Source organism: Ptychodera flava, chromosome 4 (genome assembly GCF_041260155.1).
Source record: "Ptychodera flava strain L36383 chromosome 4, AS_Pfla_20210202, whole genome shotgun sequence".
NCBI lineage: Eukaryota > Metazoa > Hemichordata > Enteropneusta > Ptychoderidae > Ptychodera > Ptychodera flava.
This window is the reverse complement of record NC_091931.1, coordinates 10,513,842-10,532,352: the sequence shown is the minus strand read 5'-3', so window position 1 is coordinate 10,532,352 and position 18,511 is coordinate 10,513,842. Positions and strand designations below refer to the sequence as shown.

General features: G+C 39.0%; 1 protein-coding gene across 2 annotated transcripts; it reads left to right on the top strand.

Annotated features, from left to right (window-relative positions):
• Positions 1-317: 317 nt before the first annotated feature.
• LOC139130877 (acid-sensing ion channel 1C-like) lies at positions 318-16,855 on the top strand. 2 transcript variants are annotated; one of them, XM_070696684.1, is made up of 11 exons: positions 318-402; positions 3,900-4,213; positions 5,092-5,259; positions 7,760-7,915; positions 8,939-9,063; positions 9,376-9,557; positions 9,858-10,002; positions 13,168-13,224; positions 13,806-13,956; positions 14,371-14,462; positions 14,912-16,855. In XM_070696684.1, the coding sequence occupies exons 2-11, from the start codon at positions 3,972-3,974 to the stop codon at positions 15,016-15,018; spliced, it is 1,425 nt and encodes a 474-aa protein (XP_070552785.1). In that variant the 5' UTR covers positions 318-402; positions 3,900-3,971; the 3' UTR covers positions 15,019-16,855. The 2 variants fall into 2 exon arrangements, with proteins under 2 accessions (XP_070552785.1, XP_070552786.1); XM_070696685.1 differs by lacking the exon at positions 318-402 and adding an exon at positions 659-863.
• The last annotated feature ends 1,656 nt before the right edge of the window (positions 16,856-18,511 follow it).

Genomic DNA, 18,511 nt, shown 5'->3' with positions numbered 1-18,511 from the left:
GTTGGTATTGAGGGAGACATCGCCTTCTTGTATCTCGGAGTCCAAGACTCACTTTTCAAAATTGATTTTAATTGCTACTTTTTGTCAATGAGTGTCTGTCAATAGTGAAACCATACCGACTTGGGGCAAGTTCTGTGTGAACAGTCAAAATGTGATACCGAAAAAATGTTTACTTGTGCCATTAAAAATCAATCATTCGTTGAGTCAGAATTAAAACTTTCAGTATGCAGCTCGCGTACTCTTCGACTCAAGGACTATGTAAACTTCATACCGTCAAATATAGCGGCGTTGGTTGCGGAATTAGCATAGGGTTTGAATATTAATAAGGCGTACATGGGTGGAAAGTCGTTCTGAATGGGAGATGCCGAACAATTCATTTGTTTCCTGAGACAGCTATTCAAGGTGAGTCGGAGAAATATTTTCAAAGGTCTCTAAACACATGGGCAGATAGACTATTAATGAGTGAGATAGTAACACTAAGTTGCAGTTTAGAACGTACTTGGCATACTATAATGCGATCTTCAGGTGAAAATGATCATCATCCGTTGCATGGTCACTACTCCTGTAGAGTGATTTGACTCCACCTTTCGTCGTATCTGAACATTCTTGCCTACTATTAACTGCAGTTGTTTCGTAACTTGCGGTTCTGTTTACCGCCGGCCGAGTCACTTCAAACTTCTCATACAAAGAACTACACCTTGCCAACTGACAGGTCAGGAAAAATGTTGTTGTAATACAGACCTATTACAGTGTCTCGTAATGCTGGGCGTTCTGCTAATTTCATATTAACATGTAAGGTTCAAATCGATATATAAAAGGACCTTGGAGACGTTGTTAAGTCTCTCTTTTTCATCAGCCGTAGGGTAAGTGCTTTAAAGTAATACTGTTTTTAAAATCCTAGAAATTTTACGACGTTTTGAATAGATATGGCTTACACTTTAGGAAGTATTACTCAGTCCATACATGAATGTTTCCTTAGTGTATTGTATTGTGAAGGAGTTTTTAGATGTCAGGAAAAGGTTTCGATCCAGGCAATGATTGAAATGTCTGAAGATGGCACATGGAGCAAAATGGCGCCCTCGGCTTGTTTAAATGCCACTGCACTCTAGCTCTGCATAAAACATTTTGATTCTTCACTGATACTGGTAAGTCATTGTGAGTGTGTTGATATTTTACACAGTGGCAGCGCAGCAAGACAGCTTCAGCTCCGCTCATCCTGTTTGAGATTGGGATAACATCAATGGTGCTGACTCCTAAAACACATTGTGCACGCACTGTACCCGAATTTCATGTTTGGCCATTGAAGTTTTAAGAAACACGTAAAGAACTCTTTGTACAGCTGTTTGGTTGCCTGTAAAAACACCTTATGGAAGAAATCCTTTGTTTACAGAAGGTCACCAAGAAAAAACATGAAGAAAGTTACTCGTCGCAGGAGACAGGCTCTCCATTGTGATAGAACAATAGGAAGATTATGCAACGCTGTTGCTGTGGGGAAGGATAATTGCAAAGTCCTGTTACATGATAATCGTTTAGCAGGCATATCTATCGAAGTATTTGCCGAGTGTTCGGACATTGCAATCAAAGTGTGGGAAATAAAACGGACTGCAAGGATTTGGTCTCCCTGAACGTTTTCCTGTATTCTCTAAACGAACAAAAATATCAAAGGGATGCCATTGTTAAGACTTCAGTTCGAATTGTTGACTGTTCTCGCGAAGAAACCGTCTGTTTTGTTGTTTCTCACACCCGACCTGCCTGTCGCTTATGTCAACTTATTTCCGCTTTGCGTGTTTCCATTTTCGACTTCTCTTAGTTTTTCCCTCGGAAAATTATCAATCACATTAGTTTACAAATTTTACTGCAAATGTGTCACATCATGAAATGATGCCTGTGTCCATTGTCATGTATAATCGCAAAATGGTCTTGGTTCCGTATCTAAATAGACACTGCCAATTGAATGTGTACTTTTTCCAAGTAATATTCATAAAGAAAGGTACTTGTGATCGCATCTTCCATACAACAACAAAAAATGTCACGCCCCTTTTGAAATATGCAAGAGTTGGTCGCTCTGAATGACGTCATTCACCTTGCCGACTCATCAATATCGCTATTACTTATGGAAAGGTTTTTTCAGAAAACGACTGATTTCAAATAAATAATCTATTAAAACAATTTTCTCTAGTGGCAACTAATGGCATCTTATTCTTAAGGTATCCGCAAGGAAAATCGATCAGTAAGCTCCTCAAACTCACCTGTCAGCACGAACATACAGAAGCCAGTCCAAACAATATTTTAATCGAGATACGGAATCGCATAATTTATTAACACATTAGTAAATTATCTAAATTAATATGTGAGGAATGAGTAAATGGTATATTTCTTTCGAAAGATGAGATTAATCTTTAAAATTATTTTTTCAAAAAGAAAACACCACAAAAATATCACCAATGTTATTTTGTGTAATGTGGTTCAATTTTTTAGGTTTGTACGAAACGTTGCTTCAACTATTATTGTAAAACTACGCACTAATTGCGCAATACTTCCTGTTATATTCATTAGTCTTAAAAGTCTTCAAGAAAAAGTTGATTCGTTGTATTCAACAACTGACATCGGGCGAAATATCACTATGATAAGTTTGGCTGACTCTGAAGTTTTCTCAGACAATGTCTGAGGCAATTTATCTTCTGCTGAAACGTAAGATATAGTAGAACGTGAAACAAAGTCTGAGGCATTGCATGTGAACTTGACACGCTCCATATGTCTATGTAACTTAGCTCTCGACTTCTCATTTGGACCTTCATAAATTTGATAGCTGATTCATTGATGCAACGATTTTCTCACCGCCTCTAAAAGTACAGACTTACATTTCGACATCAACCAGACAAAACAATGATATCGACCAACCCTACCAGACACCTCTCCCCAAATAGAACACAGTCACTGTGGACGACCAGACCTTGATGGCCATACCATACTATAGACCGATAGATTTCTAAAGCCAGAAAACAAGTGATCAGCTAATTACAGCATTGCCACCATTGTTCATTATTCTTGATACGCATGCAAAGTCACGTAGTAATGATACGATCTTATGTATTTCAATCCACTAAAAGAACTCTTTTAATTGGAATTAGCCCTTTAGGCCTACACTTTTCCAGCGAACTCAATACACATTTAACATGTTTTTTGAATATGAAAAGCGTCTCCTTAGAACCCGCTTAACTGCTCCAGTGTTTAATTCTGTTGGTAAGGATATAGAAGACTGCAGAATTGAAATTCACGTAAGCAAAGTAGTCGATCCCCTCAAACCCCCAACCCCCCCCGACCTAGCGTCTTTCGTAACAGTAAGATTTACAGTCTTATACTGTTTTGTTGATTGAACAAGTTATTGACATGTGTTTCCTAAAAATTCCTTCTGTAGTTCATTCTTTGCAAGCCGTCTGTGCAAAACGGACTTTGTTCTATTTTCAGTATTTTGTTTAAATGGTTTTCATTTTCCAAGACATCAGTACATAACGACATGAGGTTATTGGAGATAGCTCTCAGACCAAAACTTAAATTCTCCATGAATAGGGGCTGCATGCGCACGCAGATGTGAACTTTGGGTCAGAAAAAAAAATCAAGGAGCTATTGCAGCAATGAATGGATCTGTGGTCCGACTCTGAGTGTGAGACAAAGCTGATTGAAAAGTGATGACGTAAAGACAAATTAACAAATACAAAAGTGCTTATGTAAGTTTGACTTCGTAACGATTGCTTTGGTTTGTCCAAAGATATTGATTTTAACGATTAAGAGGCAAACATCAGATGACCTGGTTTTATTATTATTAATTCCTGGTTACTGCACGTTTGCATTACGGAAGTTACTGAAAACATAACAATGACGGCATTTTTTATCCACAGCACAAGGATGGGCGAGACCCGCACAAATACTATCACTAAATTTTGGAGTCACCAGTGAAGCAGATACAGAGAATGGAAACAAATGGGAAAATACATGCCATTGATATCAGCGACGAACAAGGTACATATGAGAAAAATGAAAAAATTGACGCTTTAGATGTTTTTGGGAGGGAAAGAAAATCGACCGAAAGCAATTCGCAAGCTACCAAGAAACGTCGGAGATGTGCTGGAATCCCGTCTGCTGGTGTTGCGGACGATTTTGGTATCGTTGGTGTCAAGTTCATTTTCGGAGAGTCCGTCTCATTACTGAGAAGGTAGGTAAATGATATTTTTAGTCATCGATCTCGCATTCAAATATTGTTTAGATGGAGTTTTTCCAAAGTCATTGGGGGTGGGGGGTTGGTTGGTTGGTTGGTAAGGAAGATGATTTTGTAGCATGTGTTATGTCCACCACTCATTCGGCTAACCTATCCCAATGGCTAACCTATCCCGTATGTAGTGATTGTCATGTGAGAAAAGTCTGAAATACGTTTTGAGCGAAAGGTTATACCATAGACCCAAATTTTAGGCTCTATGGTTATACTACTGTGCCAGTTTTCGCATTTACACTACTGGCAATCTTTATTGTTTACATGTATATTTATAGTTTTGATAACATTTTTCTAGTCTTCTTAGACTATTGTCAGTTTCCAATGAGAGCCATGCAGCTCTCGTTGCGCAAGCGCCAAACTGGAGTCCGTCTTCACATCAATATCGCCTTTACCTTACCGTCACGCCTTACGGGCGATGCCATGGCAGCTTATTTTCTACTTGTCTACTTTCATAGTAGAGACGTCGAGAACGGATGTTTGGCCGAAAATTAATGAAATTGCACCTCTGAAGTTACATTAGAAAGTAAACTTTACGAAAGCTTTGAAAAATGTTGAGTCCTTCAGCTCTTTGTAGCGCATTTTGGCTCGCAAGTAAAATGACTTAACGGAAAACCTGCGCGACGGCACGTAAACCTGATAATGCATACATAGATTTATCGCCTAATGTTTATAATTATGGAAGCTATTCTAAAAGCTTCCATGAGTATATGATGTAATTAACAGTGCTCTTATTTTGCTTAATTTTTTATCTACTCCCAAAATCACGGCGAAATTCAATTTAAACTGTTCAATAATCATTATTAATAATTGTTATATTGAAGAATTCTATGGCTGGTGATGCTGTTGAGTGGAATGATGATGATAACATACCAGATATGGGACAGGGCGTCTTACTTCGCTTCGTTTCCTTACAACGTTGACGTTGAACTTAATTACGTCGAAGAGTTGACCTTCCCCTCGGTTGCATTCTGTAACTTCAACATGTTCAGGTGAGCGCCTGAATCTTGAACAGCGCCATCATGCTGATTTCACACCGAAGTACAGATATGATGCTGTCTTGATGGAGATCACAGGCGACCCAAGTATTACTGAGTTTTTCACACTGTTTTCTCTATCATTTTCTCTTCTTTCTTCATGCTCTGAATGATCGGAATAAATAAAATAAATGGTTTATATAACCTAACCTAACCTAACCTGTGACTCTTTATTTATTTTACACTCCATTACAAGGACGTATATCTCTCATACACACATGCTGTAATTAATTAGTCAACACAACTAATTATGCTAATCCGTGGACTTATCAGGATTTTACGGGTTGGTCAACATCGCGAAAGATAGGAATGGTTACTAAACGTGAACTTATCAGAGGTTGGTCAACATCGGAAAGATAGTGATGTTAATGAAAAAGGAGTCCGTTTTAGTAACCATTCCTATCTTTCGCGATGTTGACCAACCCGTAAAATCCCTGATAAGTCCACGGATTAGCATAATTAGTTGTGTTGACTAATTAATTACAGCATGTGTGTATGAGAGATATACGTCCTTGTAATGGAGTGTAAAATAAATAAAGAGTCACAGGTTAGGTTAGGTTAGGTTATATTAACCGTTTATTTTATTTATTCCGATCATTCAGAGCATGAAGAAAGAAGAGAAAATGATAGAGAAAACAGTGTGAAAAACTCAGTAATACTTGGGTCGCCTGTGTGGAGATCGGAGATTTGATGGCGTCAGAAACGGCGCATGCCCAGCATGCCTGTGCGCAGAAGTAACTGCGATCACGGTCATGACATTTACTTTGATGATCTGAAAGAGAAAGATGACGCAAGAAATTATTAATTTTGAATCGCAATACAAATGATCCTGATTTCTTCTTGGAGGCGATAGCTCTCCTCAGGTATGTAGGAGTGTCTCAAACCATACACTCCGAGTTCCAAAACCGAGTCGGACTTGCAAGTCCGAGTACTCGGACTTGCATACTCCGAGTAAAACTGCTTACTCGGACTTGTATACTCCGAGTGCATGGCCTACTCGGACTTGTATACTCCGAGTACATGGCCTACTCGGACTTGAATACGCCGATACGTGTTCCTATAAATGCATATTTTGCCATACCGGTCAAGAAACGATCTGTCGAAAAAAGGTACTTTATTACTCACGGAGTTTACGGCTAGCGCGGATCGATATGTCGAAAATCTGCTCTTTTGAAAAAAAGAATTTCATTTTCACGATGTCTTGTTATCTGTTGCGCAATGTATATTTAACCACGGTCTCTCCACAAGGAGCGACCGTGATTTTACCCTCAGAAGAAAGCTGCTGCCACGGCCAGCAGCGAATTTTTTTGAAAGATGACTTAGACTTAACATTTACAGTAAAGCCAATAAACTTCAGGCAAGTCCAGCCAGTTACTCAGTTCGATATCGCACAGTATCGTTCCATTAGCGAAATAAATGCATGACATCACAGGTCAAGTCAGGTCATTGTTTACGACCAAGTAGTCACTCGCACTGGGTTCATACTATACACGAGCGTACTGTGCTCATTTTATTTTGAAAAATTATTAGTCTAATTATTTTATCAAGACATAAATATGCCTAAAATGCTGGGGCAAGTCTATCATGGCCTCGCAACGCCAGCAAACCAAGGCCATGACGTCACAGGTCGACAGGTCATTCGATAATGGCGTCCGTGTTCTAATACATTGTAATTCGCCGCGATGCATCGAGGTGATCATGAAACGTTGTTGTGACCAATTCAAGTCATGTATCAAATCAGGATCTGATCCGGTAATGAAACGAAAAGACAAGACAAACTAATAATTTGCGTGACGGTAGCTACACTCGACAACGACAATGACTTGAGCGTGTTGTACAAGATGGTATTTTACACAGATCAGAGATCAGAGAGATCGCGTTAACAACTCTTTTCTCTGAGCGACTGAAAGTACATGTACTGTATACGCTGTTTGCAAATTTTTATCACAAGATCGAATATTTCCTCTGTTTTTCCAGCATTGTTTTTCTATAAGCAAGTGTAACTCGGCGTATTCAACTCCGAGTAGGCCATGCACTCGGAGTATGCAAGTCCGAGTACTCGGACTTGTAAGTCCGACTCGGTTTTTGAACTCGGAGTATGCTGTTGAAGGCACTCTTACATACCTCCTCTCCGATATCACAAAGTCTCACTGAATCACAACAACAAGATCCTACTGAAACCTCAACTTCTGTATCTGCGACGAATTTATGGTTCCAAGACAAGAAATTGACCTTTTTAATCTAACAATTCTCTGGTGGTTGATAAGCTCAGAACCCTGTAAATTGTACATTTTCTGAAAGCCTAGATATAGGGAAACATTTTTGTAACCACAGTGTCACCATTATTTACATAACTATCATGTGACAGGTAATTTGCATAACCTTTAAAAAATCGGTTTTTAGTGTTAAGTAACAGCATCCAGCAACTTTGTATTCGATGCTTTAATTCATGCAGGAGATCAACCACAGATCCGGAAAATTTGACGGATTTGATGACTCAAATGTTTGGCGGTTTCAGTCAAAGCGTTGACTTTCACCTTCATGACTTGGACGCGACAGCATCCGAAGACTTCTACATACGCCATGCTCACAATAAAAGCATGCTTTACTGGTAAGTCAACAAATCAGAGAAGGTCAGTGCGTTCAGCTTTGTCCTTGTCGTTAGGCAGTAGTTCTTGACTTCATTAATTAGAATGATGAAAAAATCCATTTGTCATCATAGTGCCTACGTTTTGAAATAAGTTGTCATTCGTACTGAATAAGTTTTAATAATAAGTGATTCATTTCTTCTTTAGTTGATGACGTTATCGCCATGATTTACGGCATACTTTTAAACTTAATTTGATAATACAGGAAACTTGAAAGTAGTATTAATCTCCATTTCTAGTAATCATTGTCTTTTATTTTACTCAAAGAATGAAATCTCTATGTCAGAATGGCAATCATTTTCCACGTTTTCTTTAGCGGGAGAAATTGCACTTTCGATTTTGCATTTGGATTAAGGTAGTATGCACCTCGAAAGTGGAAGAATTACACTTTTGCTCAAACTTTCCTCGATGAATCTTTCAAACATTCTCTTTCAAAATCAAGAATAAATATCGGAGGTCAATGTGCAAATTTTTGTAATCGAGAAAAAAATTACCCAAGATTTACCGATATTTGAAATTCAAAATGGCCACCATCACTGTGTTAACTCTGAGGAGAAAAATAAATCTTTTGATTTTCGAAAAACCGAGAAGGTAAAAAAAGTTTTCTTATACCAAGAACTTTGAAATGAACCCCCACAAGTGGTAGGTCAGAAAAGAATTGAAAAAGTTTGAAAGTTCGAATATCTGTTTCCGAGACGAATTCTACCTAAAAGTTGGAGAACGTCGCTCTCCATTTTTTTTCTGAAATGGGGCACATTTTGTGATTAGTATAGTTGATAATAGACTTTGAATTTAAATGTTGTCTGTTGTTTTATAATGTATAAGACTGCAACTCCTGAAGCATAAAGTATGTTATATGACCTATGGAATTCGTTTTGTGCAATGGATACAAGAGCTATACGATTCCCAAGCCAATTCAACGTACAGTCAGTTGCTGATCTGACAAGATTTCATAGCTTGTCTCTCCTCCTGCTTGTCCATCACAGGGCTTTTTGGAAAGGTGTTACCATGACAAAAGATGTTTTCAAAACCATCCTGACAGACTTTGGTGTTTGTTATGCTTTTAACACCGGGGAAGATGGACATCAATTACGTAAGGTGTACGGCACAGGTACATGCAAATCCTTTTCTCACACATTTTACCGACCGGAAGTAGCTTTGTAGAAACGAATCGTACTAATGAAAATAATCGGTATAATTGTATGTCATTGATCCGCGTATTTGTATTTGAATTATCTCAATTTACCTTTTATTCATAGTGTTCATGCATCCAAAAAGCCAGTGACTATGGAAGGACTCTACACTTGACCTTAGTCCTTTTGACACGTCACTCCACCGAGAAAGTCATGACACCCTTGAACACGATGTGACCCTGACTGACCTTTCAGACGTTTTTTTTTCTTTCTATTGTTACTCACAACAGGTAAATCTTTCGGACTACAAATGATTCTTCTGACGCAAATCTCAGAGTATAACATCGGTCAAGAGAGTGGCGCTGGGTTTCAGCTGATGCTCTATTCTCAAGGAGATGTTCCCTTGGTTGCTGACCTTGGCTTTGCTTTATCTCCCGGCGAACACGTCAAGATTGGCATCGAAATAACAAATGTGAGTAGTACACATATACTGATCTGGCCAGAGATCAATTGGTGAAAGAATGTCAAAGCTTTCCTGTCGAGGCAAGCTGAACTTGACATTCTAGTCTCTTCGAATAATGCATTTCCGTTTTTGTGAACTTTTACTCGTATAATAAACAATTCTGCATAGTGGTGAAAACTGTAAATTTTTGAGTCCATACCGCTCATTCGGACATCCTTTTCACTTTGCTGTTCACAAACAGCAAGATTTGTGGAACCACGGCTTTTTAAGCAATCGTATGAATCACCAGTTTATGGCAACTACTTTCAGATTACAAATCTACCGCCACCACACGGCATCTGCCAGGATAAGCCACTGTTATATCACAGCAAATACACCAGGAATTCTTGTCGGATAGAGTGTATGACCGAGTTTGTGGTTCAAATCTGTGGATGTCGATTGTTTTATATGCCAGGTAAGATATCAATAAACATTCCGATAGGTGTTACTTTTCGAAAAGTCGGTTAAAAGTGTTAGTTCAAGGTCAGTGCAATATGGTTATTTATACCACTCTAGGTCATGTGACCTTTTGTTCTTGCAGTGCATTAATTCTCGCCGACGACATTCGTCACGCAAATACCACTGAATGCTACGACACAAAGCTCTCAAACTTTGTGATGAATATTCTGTCCCATCCACTCGACGAACTTCAACCACGAAACGACAAAGCCCAAATTGAGTTCCCTCGCTTCGATATCATACGATATTGCAGGCACAAATGTGAACACTTCACTACTTCCACAGCCTGATTTACTGATACGTTCATTCCTCATCCGGACCCCAGGTATCGCAGACTGTAACATCCCAGTTGGTCGCTCTCCTCGTGTTCTCTGGCACACATGAACGTTGAATTTTAGGATATCTTCCGCGTCGACTGGAGCTGCAAAACGTGACCAGTCTTGTGTTTTTGTTAGGGTGAATGCTGCCTCCTCCGCTATTTCCTCATTGGTATCTGCTTTATCATATTGTGACACAAAACGTTCAATATCGCTGTCATAGTTGAATATCGGAATATTGAGCAGCGTCCATGTATGCTCTCCAGGAGCCAAGTACAAACCGAGAACTTTAGCTAGGGATAGGGCAGTACACGTGGTGAGACTTCATAAACAGTTAATTGATTTGAGCGCTCACTTGAGCCTCTGAGCGTGTGGAAACTCAAATAAGCCAATCAAAAAGCAGCCCATTCAGCACCACCTGCGCTTGGCAGAGACGATTAGAAAAAATCGGAAGGGACGTGTATGAACGAACCAATCAGAAAACAGTTTACTCCCGCACAGATGCTCTGTTCAGTACTTGGTTCTAATTCACATGTAATATGACATTAAACTGGTCCAATAATCATTTCCATTCAAGGTAATACATTACCAGGTCCATTGACATTTGAGATTTACAAATTTAAGTAGGACCATCCTGAACCACTGATAGTTAGTGGTGGTACCAGGTGTCCGTAATGGGTAAGCGTACCCTGCTAGCATGCTACACCCGTCAGGATTGGTCCCAAAATTGTCTAAATATTGTATGAAGTGATACAGTGTATGGATCACTGTAATACGTCAACGGCGGGAATGCTGTCGCTAATCATTTGAGTGACCGGGGTGTCATATTTGGCCACAATGTCGTCATATCGACCGTATAATTTTTTTAAAATCCTCACGAGTCTTTTGGATGTATATCCCTGTCTCACTAGTTTTGATACTAATAAGCTGTGTCTCATTTGAAAATCAGCGTAGGAATCACAAGCCCTACAATATCTGAGAAGTTGAGACACGTACACACCATAAGCAGGTGCAGATGAAATATTACTTGATAAGTTGGGATAATTTATGATTTCAAAATCGAAATCATCCCTTTTGTCATACAGCTTAGTGTGTAGCCCATTAGTACCCACTTGTAGGAACAGATCAAGATATGAAGCTGAGTTCTTACCCTCAGTTGTTTCTTTGATTTCCAACTCATCAGGGTAGATATGATGTAAGTAATTTGATATGTCTGGATTGCCTAGACTAATCAGATCATCAATATATCTGTGCGTGTTGTTAAAACGCCTTGAAAGTTTTTTAGACCCTGCTTTGTAGAGAGATTGTAGGAACTCTGCTTCATATGAATACAGAAATAAGTCAGCAAGAAGTGGTGCACAATTTGTACCCATTGGTATGCCGATAGATTGTTAAATGAACGGTCGTCATTCAAGTCACGGTGACATTCGAAATGATGGCAAAGGCAACCATCGCAATTCTGGCCAAATTTGTGTTTGTCGTGGTATAAGTCGGTTATCACAACTCGTAACGGTACGTTTACGGTTGTTATCACGACACTTTTGGTCATCAGTTTGTAAAAGTCACGAGGCCTGCGTCCTCGTGACTTTTACAAACTGATGACCAAAAGTGTCATCAGTTTGTAAAAGTCACGAGGCCTGCGTCCTCGTGACTTTTACAAACTGATGACCAAAAGTGTCGTGATAACAACCGTAAACGTACCGTTACTCCTCGTGACTTTTACAAACTGATGACCAAAAGTGCGATAGCCTGCACTTACAAACTCCTTTCTGAACATTACATGTAGATATAGTCGCATTGATCAAATACGGCTAGTTTTCAATCGGGTTCGAAACCCACAACATACGGCATCAGTCGCCTAGCGGAGAGGCCACAGAGAAAACCGCTCGGCTAAATCTCCACTCCCAAAAAAGAGTGGTTCAATAGCCGGCTAAGTTGTTACATTTTTCTGACTGAGACTGCTCCACACGTTGTAGAGTTCGTGAAGCACTCACGCACGCATGCCCACTATCACACATCGCACACATACAAACTTTATCGAAGCGAAGAAACGAATTCATCGCTTTAACCTCGGGGACAATTCTGTCCACCAGCAGAGCTACCAACCCAGGGTAGAAAATACGGCAAAACTCAGCCACACGGAAGCAATCCATGTGGAATGGAATCACATTGACTTAAAAAACTATACAATTGCAAAAGTATAATATTTGTGTCCAACAGCCAGAATGTAGAAGCAGGAAAAAACTATTTTAGAACATCCTGTCGGGCATGGCACCTGCCTAAAATTTTCGCGAGCAAACAATTTCTATCTACAACTTTACTGTTGGCGCCATGCAAGTGTAGTTCGGTACGAGTTCATTCAAACTTGTCGATACGATAAGTATCCCTTGCGTCAACCATGGCAAATCTAGTATTCGGCACGTAAACTGAAACTCTGTCTGTCAAGAGGTAAATTTAATGTTAAAGCTAACAGTGCGGATCACGTGTACAGTGGTGAACAATTCAATACTTTGAATTTCAATTGCTTTGGGGACAGATTCCAAGATTTAGTTGATAAATTTAACAAACAAACCTAAAATTTTATCACGTTCTAGTTGCTAAGAAATTAAAGGTACTCAATGATACAGGGATAACTGTTAGTACATAACGTGACAGTCAAGGATTACTACAGCTGTCTGTGCATTTATACTCAGAATATGATAACAGTTTGCTTTTCAATCTTTCTTCAAGGCTGGATTCTTGATTTCCTTCAAGATGTTTCTTCTCCAGCCTTGATTATGAATTAATGCCCTCGACTCTTACAGGTAATGCAACGGTGTGTAACATTGAACAGTGGTATTACTGTGGAAGACCCACTCTGTGTAAGTTCAAGTGTGTTTACGCCTCGTTACGTTGTTATGGTTTCTAGCTAACACTTCATTCCTAATAGTAAATGTATAGCTAACTTACTGTCGGACTTGTTTCTCAGGCAAGTCTAACTTGATGAATCGCTGTATAAAAAGGACACTTATCACATTTCACAATAAGGACAATTGTTAAAATACTAGTAGAAGCAAACAAAGTCAGTTTATACACGAATTTGCTCAATCTGCACTGCGTCGCCATAGGTTTAAATGGGAGGTCATAGTCCATGCGAACAGTATGTTATGAAAAAATTGCTGTTCACAGTGAATCGCGACTCCTGTACATGAAATATTCCTGAAAATCCTCGAGACTGATGTACAACGAGCGTTTGCAGCGGATTTCTCTTCCCCAGAGGCACGATTGACACCTTGACAATGTGCTAGTCTTTTTCCGCAACCCAGTCCCCTCTTTCGCTTTAGCAGAAGTCCAGTGCAATAAGGCCGTATACCTTCTACCAATGATGTTACTTATTCAACACACTGGGTTCGCATACACGTTTTCAACGATGCTCTAACTTTGGATAATGATTATTTTGCAGTGGAATTTTCTAACCACACTTCCCAGTGTGACTGCCCGGTGCCGTGTTCCCGCGTTATCTACAAACCCAACCTGTCACATGCTCAAGTTATATATCCAACATTGGCTGAATATTGGGCCAATAAAACAGGCACTGATGTAGACACGCTACTGTAAGTATACTTCCCCAGCAGATTCATCATTGTGATAGCTATTGCAAATTTACAGGATCCTAAAAGTCGAACCACTATCATTTTAAAATTTGACTACAGTCCCCGCACTTCATGTTTAGCATGGCGAATTTTCTGCTCAATGCTCTTGATAGCAATGTTTCAAAGTTAATGTCAGGGTACAGATATTAGCCATTATCACTACGTTCGTTGTCTTTCAAGTAAACTAAATGTATAGTCGAAAACAATCTGTAAATGACTCATTAGATCACAGAGTCAGACCAAGTCTACAAATACCAAGAATGGAACGAGATATTTACAACTAACCAATGGGGACGCTGTTGGCATCCGCCGTGTATGTATTTTTATGTCCCTTTCGGATGATCACTTTGAACACATTTTACCTTTTACCGACAGAAACGAGGCCTCAGTGGTCGATATTTTCTTCCAAGAGTTAACCGTACATGAAGTGACACAACGGAGGGCGTACGACTTCTTTAGTTTGCTATGTAAGTACAATATTTTACGGTTCGTACCGACAGCCAATGATTAATGATATTTCAGTGTCAGGGAGGACGATTCCAAAGACAGTTTCAGGACAACGTTCCAATCTCTGTATTTTACCACCAACTGCGTGACAAAGCGTCTGACAGTCTACAACCCTGTTAAGTGGGATTTCCTTCCAATAATCGGCTACGCTTACCAGTGATACCCATTGAGTGAGATTTGTGGCATTTTGGTCAAACGGGGCATGCGACTCTCTGAAAGATAAAGGTCTTGGCATTAGTCCGTAATTATTCATTTAGTATTCTGTCTTACATCAGCTTCAGCAACCCTATGTATCGTAGTTTTTAGGGGCTCTTTATGCCTCATGATTTTCAGCATTACTATCGAAGTTTTCATTCCAACAGGAAATATTAATATTCATATATTTTTATTTGTTTGTTCTTCCGTTCAGGCGATATTGGTGGCGCTCTCGGTCTCTGGCTTGGTGGCAGCGTTCTCACTGTTATAGAAATCCTTGATATTTGCTTGAGAGGATGCTGTAAGAGAAAATGGTTCTAAGAAAGAAAAAATCTTAGACTATGCAGAGCATTCCAATTACAGAATGTTTGTTCAAACAGAGTAAGGAGTAATCCAAGCACATATAAGACAGTGTAACCGAAATGGTAGCCAGTGCTGGTGTTGTTTATGTTTAATATTCGTCATTGAATACATCAGCTGTGCGTCTGTACTCACAGCTTTAGAAGATGTTAGAGTTAAACCTTCAGATTATCCGAATTACACAAGTTCTTCGTTGTTCACTGTTTGAAGCAACTACAACAGAGAAATATATACCCCTCGCCAAGGATACTGTGTGATGGAGAAAATAGGGTATCTTGCACAGTTGTACATCTTCCCTGTGATGTTTGATTTATGTTCTGTGAACCAAGTTCACTAAGGATAACTCGTCACCAATGGACCAATGTTGACAGTGTCACCAGTGAAGGTACACCTGGCTGAAAATGGACGAGTGTTTGGGATCTCCGCAAGGGGCCTTGCCCCTAAAACCTTATCTATCGTAATTAGGACCATAGATGGCGTTGGCAGTGGACACAGATTAAGCCTGATGTTAACTATAGTCAATGACAAGACATGGGTAACATGCAGTAATCATCCTCGAACATGTTATGTTTACCTGAAATCTGACAACAGCTCCGTTGAACACAAGTAGGGAATAATTTACGAGTGACTACACTGTACCATACCAGAAAGGCGGTATATATCTCTACACCTTGTAAAACAACCATTAGCCTGCATACATGGTGATACACGATGATACCTGATGATCCTTGGAAGTGGGACAAAAGTAAGATCTGACCACCACTCAACAAAGCGGGATACTTAGTTTGGGTGAAGAGAAGCTGAATCGAAGGAAGACTTTCGAAGACCGAGGTCAAGCATTCTCAAGTCCCTGGATCACTATAGATCCCTGAAATTTGTAACGAGATCGATGTTTAGAACTTTTCGCGACGAAACCTTTAATTATAAAGAGCACGAGAAACTAAAAAATATAGACAGATTTTAAACATGTGATGTGATTACGAATCCCTCACATTATTGATTTTATTTGAAAAAAAAAATTACAGTTGCTCACGTCATTCAGACTTAGTTACAAATAAATGATTATCATTATAGTTGCCGGTAGAATATCCTGCACTTTGGAGAAACGGACATTTGAATGAACCAACTTCCACGCTAATTACTTACTACCTCATCTGAGGATGCCTTCTATATCATCCGATAAGACAATAAAGACCTTTTTGTACGTTAATAAAAGATAATCATTTTCTTCCTAAATATTGACACATGTAACCATCAATGCGAAGTTAGTGTAGCGTCATGGTAGCAATTTTTTTAATAGAATGTTTTGCAAATCTTTCAGAAGTGACAATAATCATCAAAATTTGCCTCCTATCAGAATTTTTAAATTGTAATTGAACTGTTTAATCTTAATATCAAAAGAGATGGGCACCTGTCGTCTTTACACACATAAAGTGCACACGAGTGAAAATATTCATGTTTCAGTTATTTCAAATAGTCTAAGAGTAAAAATATTGGACATGAAGCTTTGTTTTCTTGCAACATGAACACCGATACTGGACTATCGAATTTCTAGATATTATAGCATTTACAGAAGAACTGCATGTCCCGCTAATGTGTTTTATTTCAATTTTCGTGAGTGTCCGAGGTAGGATTGGAGTTGTCAGACGACATCAGCAATGCCTATAAAATCTAGCACAAATTTTCACGGTCAATAAAACAATGATATCTATGTTATATTGAGTGTGCTTTGTATCACGTCTCCCTGCTGGGGTTTTCTTTTAGAATGCCATTTTATAATAAATAAGTTCTGCAAGTATTCATTTCTTTATTTTATAGTCTATGAAGAGTTCTGGGCAAGAAACTCACAGCAGAAAAAGGGAACATTTTTTTACAAATATTTGCAGCTAACAGTGACCAAGGCATAAAAACACAACTGTTGGAAATCTCACCGGAAATTATTGATCGGTTGGTCAGCAACAAAATGATACCCATCAGCCCCTTCACTCTTAAGGAGCTTTCTGTACGATTCTTTGCTAGCACAACTATACCCAGGGAACACTTCACTCATTTCAATGTCCGTAAAAATATCATGCTTTATTTAAAAATAAAGGTACCAGTCACTTTGTTCAAAAGATAAACAATCATTTATTTTTCTTTAACAGAGCATTTTATGATCCAGTATTGCGATGAGTTGCATTTTGCAAAAAGAGCGGACTATAAAATTTATGATATTTTCTGAATCAATCAACACCCTTTTGTTTAACAGACAACTGAATACATTTGAATCATCAGACCGAACTTTCTATCGGTGTGTATAGGCTAATGAAGTGACAATGCTAACTGATTAAGAACCAAAACCGCTGACTACAATGCAGAGAGGAGCCGCTACACTCGTAATAGCTGTAGTCACGTGGACAATCATATCCCGACGGGAGAATGACTTTTTTCAAGTTATTAACACAGGGTTTGAAATTGTGACTAGAGCATCCGAAATGTATTCGGGGATGTGGGTTCGAGCCCCGCGTAGGTCTTTCATTTACATTTCAAAATATTAACATAGATCATCTCTTATTGCTGATGGATTTGTCTGATGCACGTACGTGATATGAGTCCCGTTTTATGTCAGAGTTGTAGGAAGCGATAACGTTTGAGGGAAGATGTCGGTTCCGGCTGTGTTCGGAAAGATGTACAAAAGAAAGACGCGAGAAGTCTTTCTTCATCGTGCAAGTGTCGCTTGCGGCAAAAACCATATGATTCATAAACAGTACAGGTATCTCGTATTATCTCAGAGACGAACAAGTAGCATCGCCATTAATTCTTATTTCGGAACAAAATGTACGTCTCTCTGAATCAACAGAGCGTGAAAAAATGGTGACAGTAATCAAATCAATAAGTATTAAAACCAATCAATGAAAACACAGATATTTTTAATGGAAACAAAAACATCTTCTGAAAGGAATGAGACTCATTTACTGTCAAATGCATAGAATTCTCTCCACATCGTGAAAGCGATTTTTAAAGTTTTATTCTACGGATGTTCGGTATTTCTTTGCTCCGCTAATCCCTATACAACTCTAGGTTGGTCACGAGATAAAGCAATCCATTCGTTTAAGTTAGGCAAGAAATATCATTTCTCCCAAACTTTACGGTTTCCTAAATTACACATTGAAGAGACATATTTTCAACGGCGTATGTTTACTGAACAGAAAAAGATATTACAATAAACTAACGCTGGATGTACTTATTTGGAAGTTTAAATGTAATAAGAGCAAGATTGACAAGTATAGTTGACACTAGATGTTCGTAGTGAGCAGATTTCAGGTTCAAGGTGTTTTGAAACGCGAGTAAACATCAAACAAACGCATTGTTACGTCATCGTTATATAACGGAAGTTCCGCTTGCTGCAAAGTTGACGTCATTCATTGTAAGTCGTTCATTCATACTGTTTATGGGTCAATTGGCCATAGTGTAG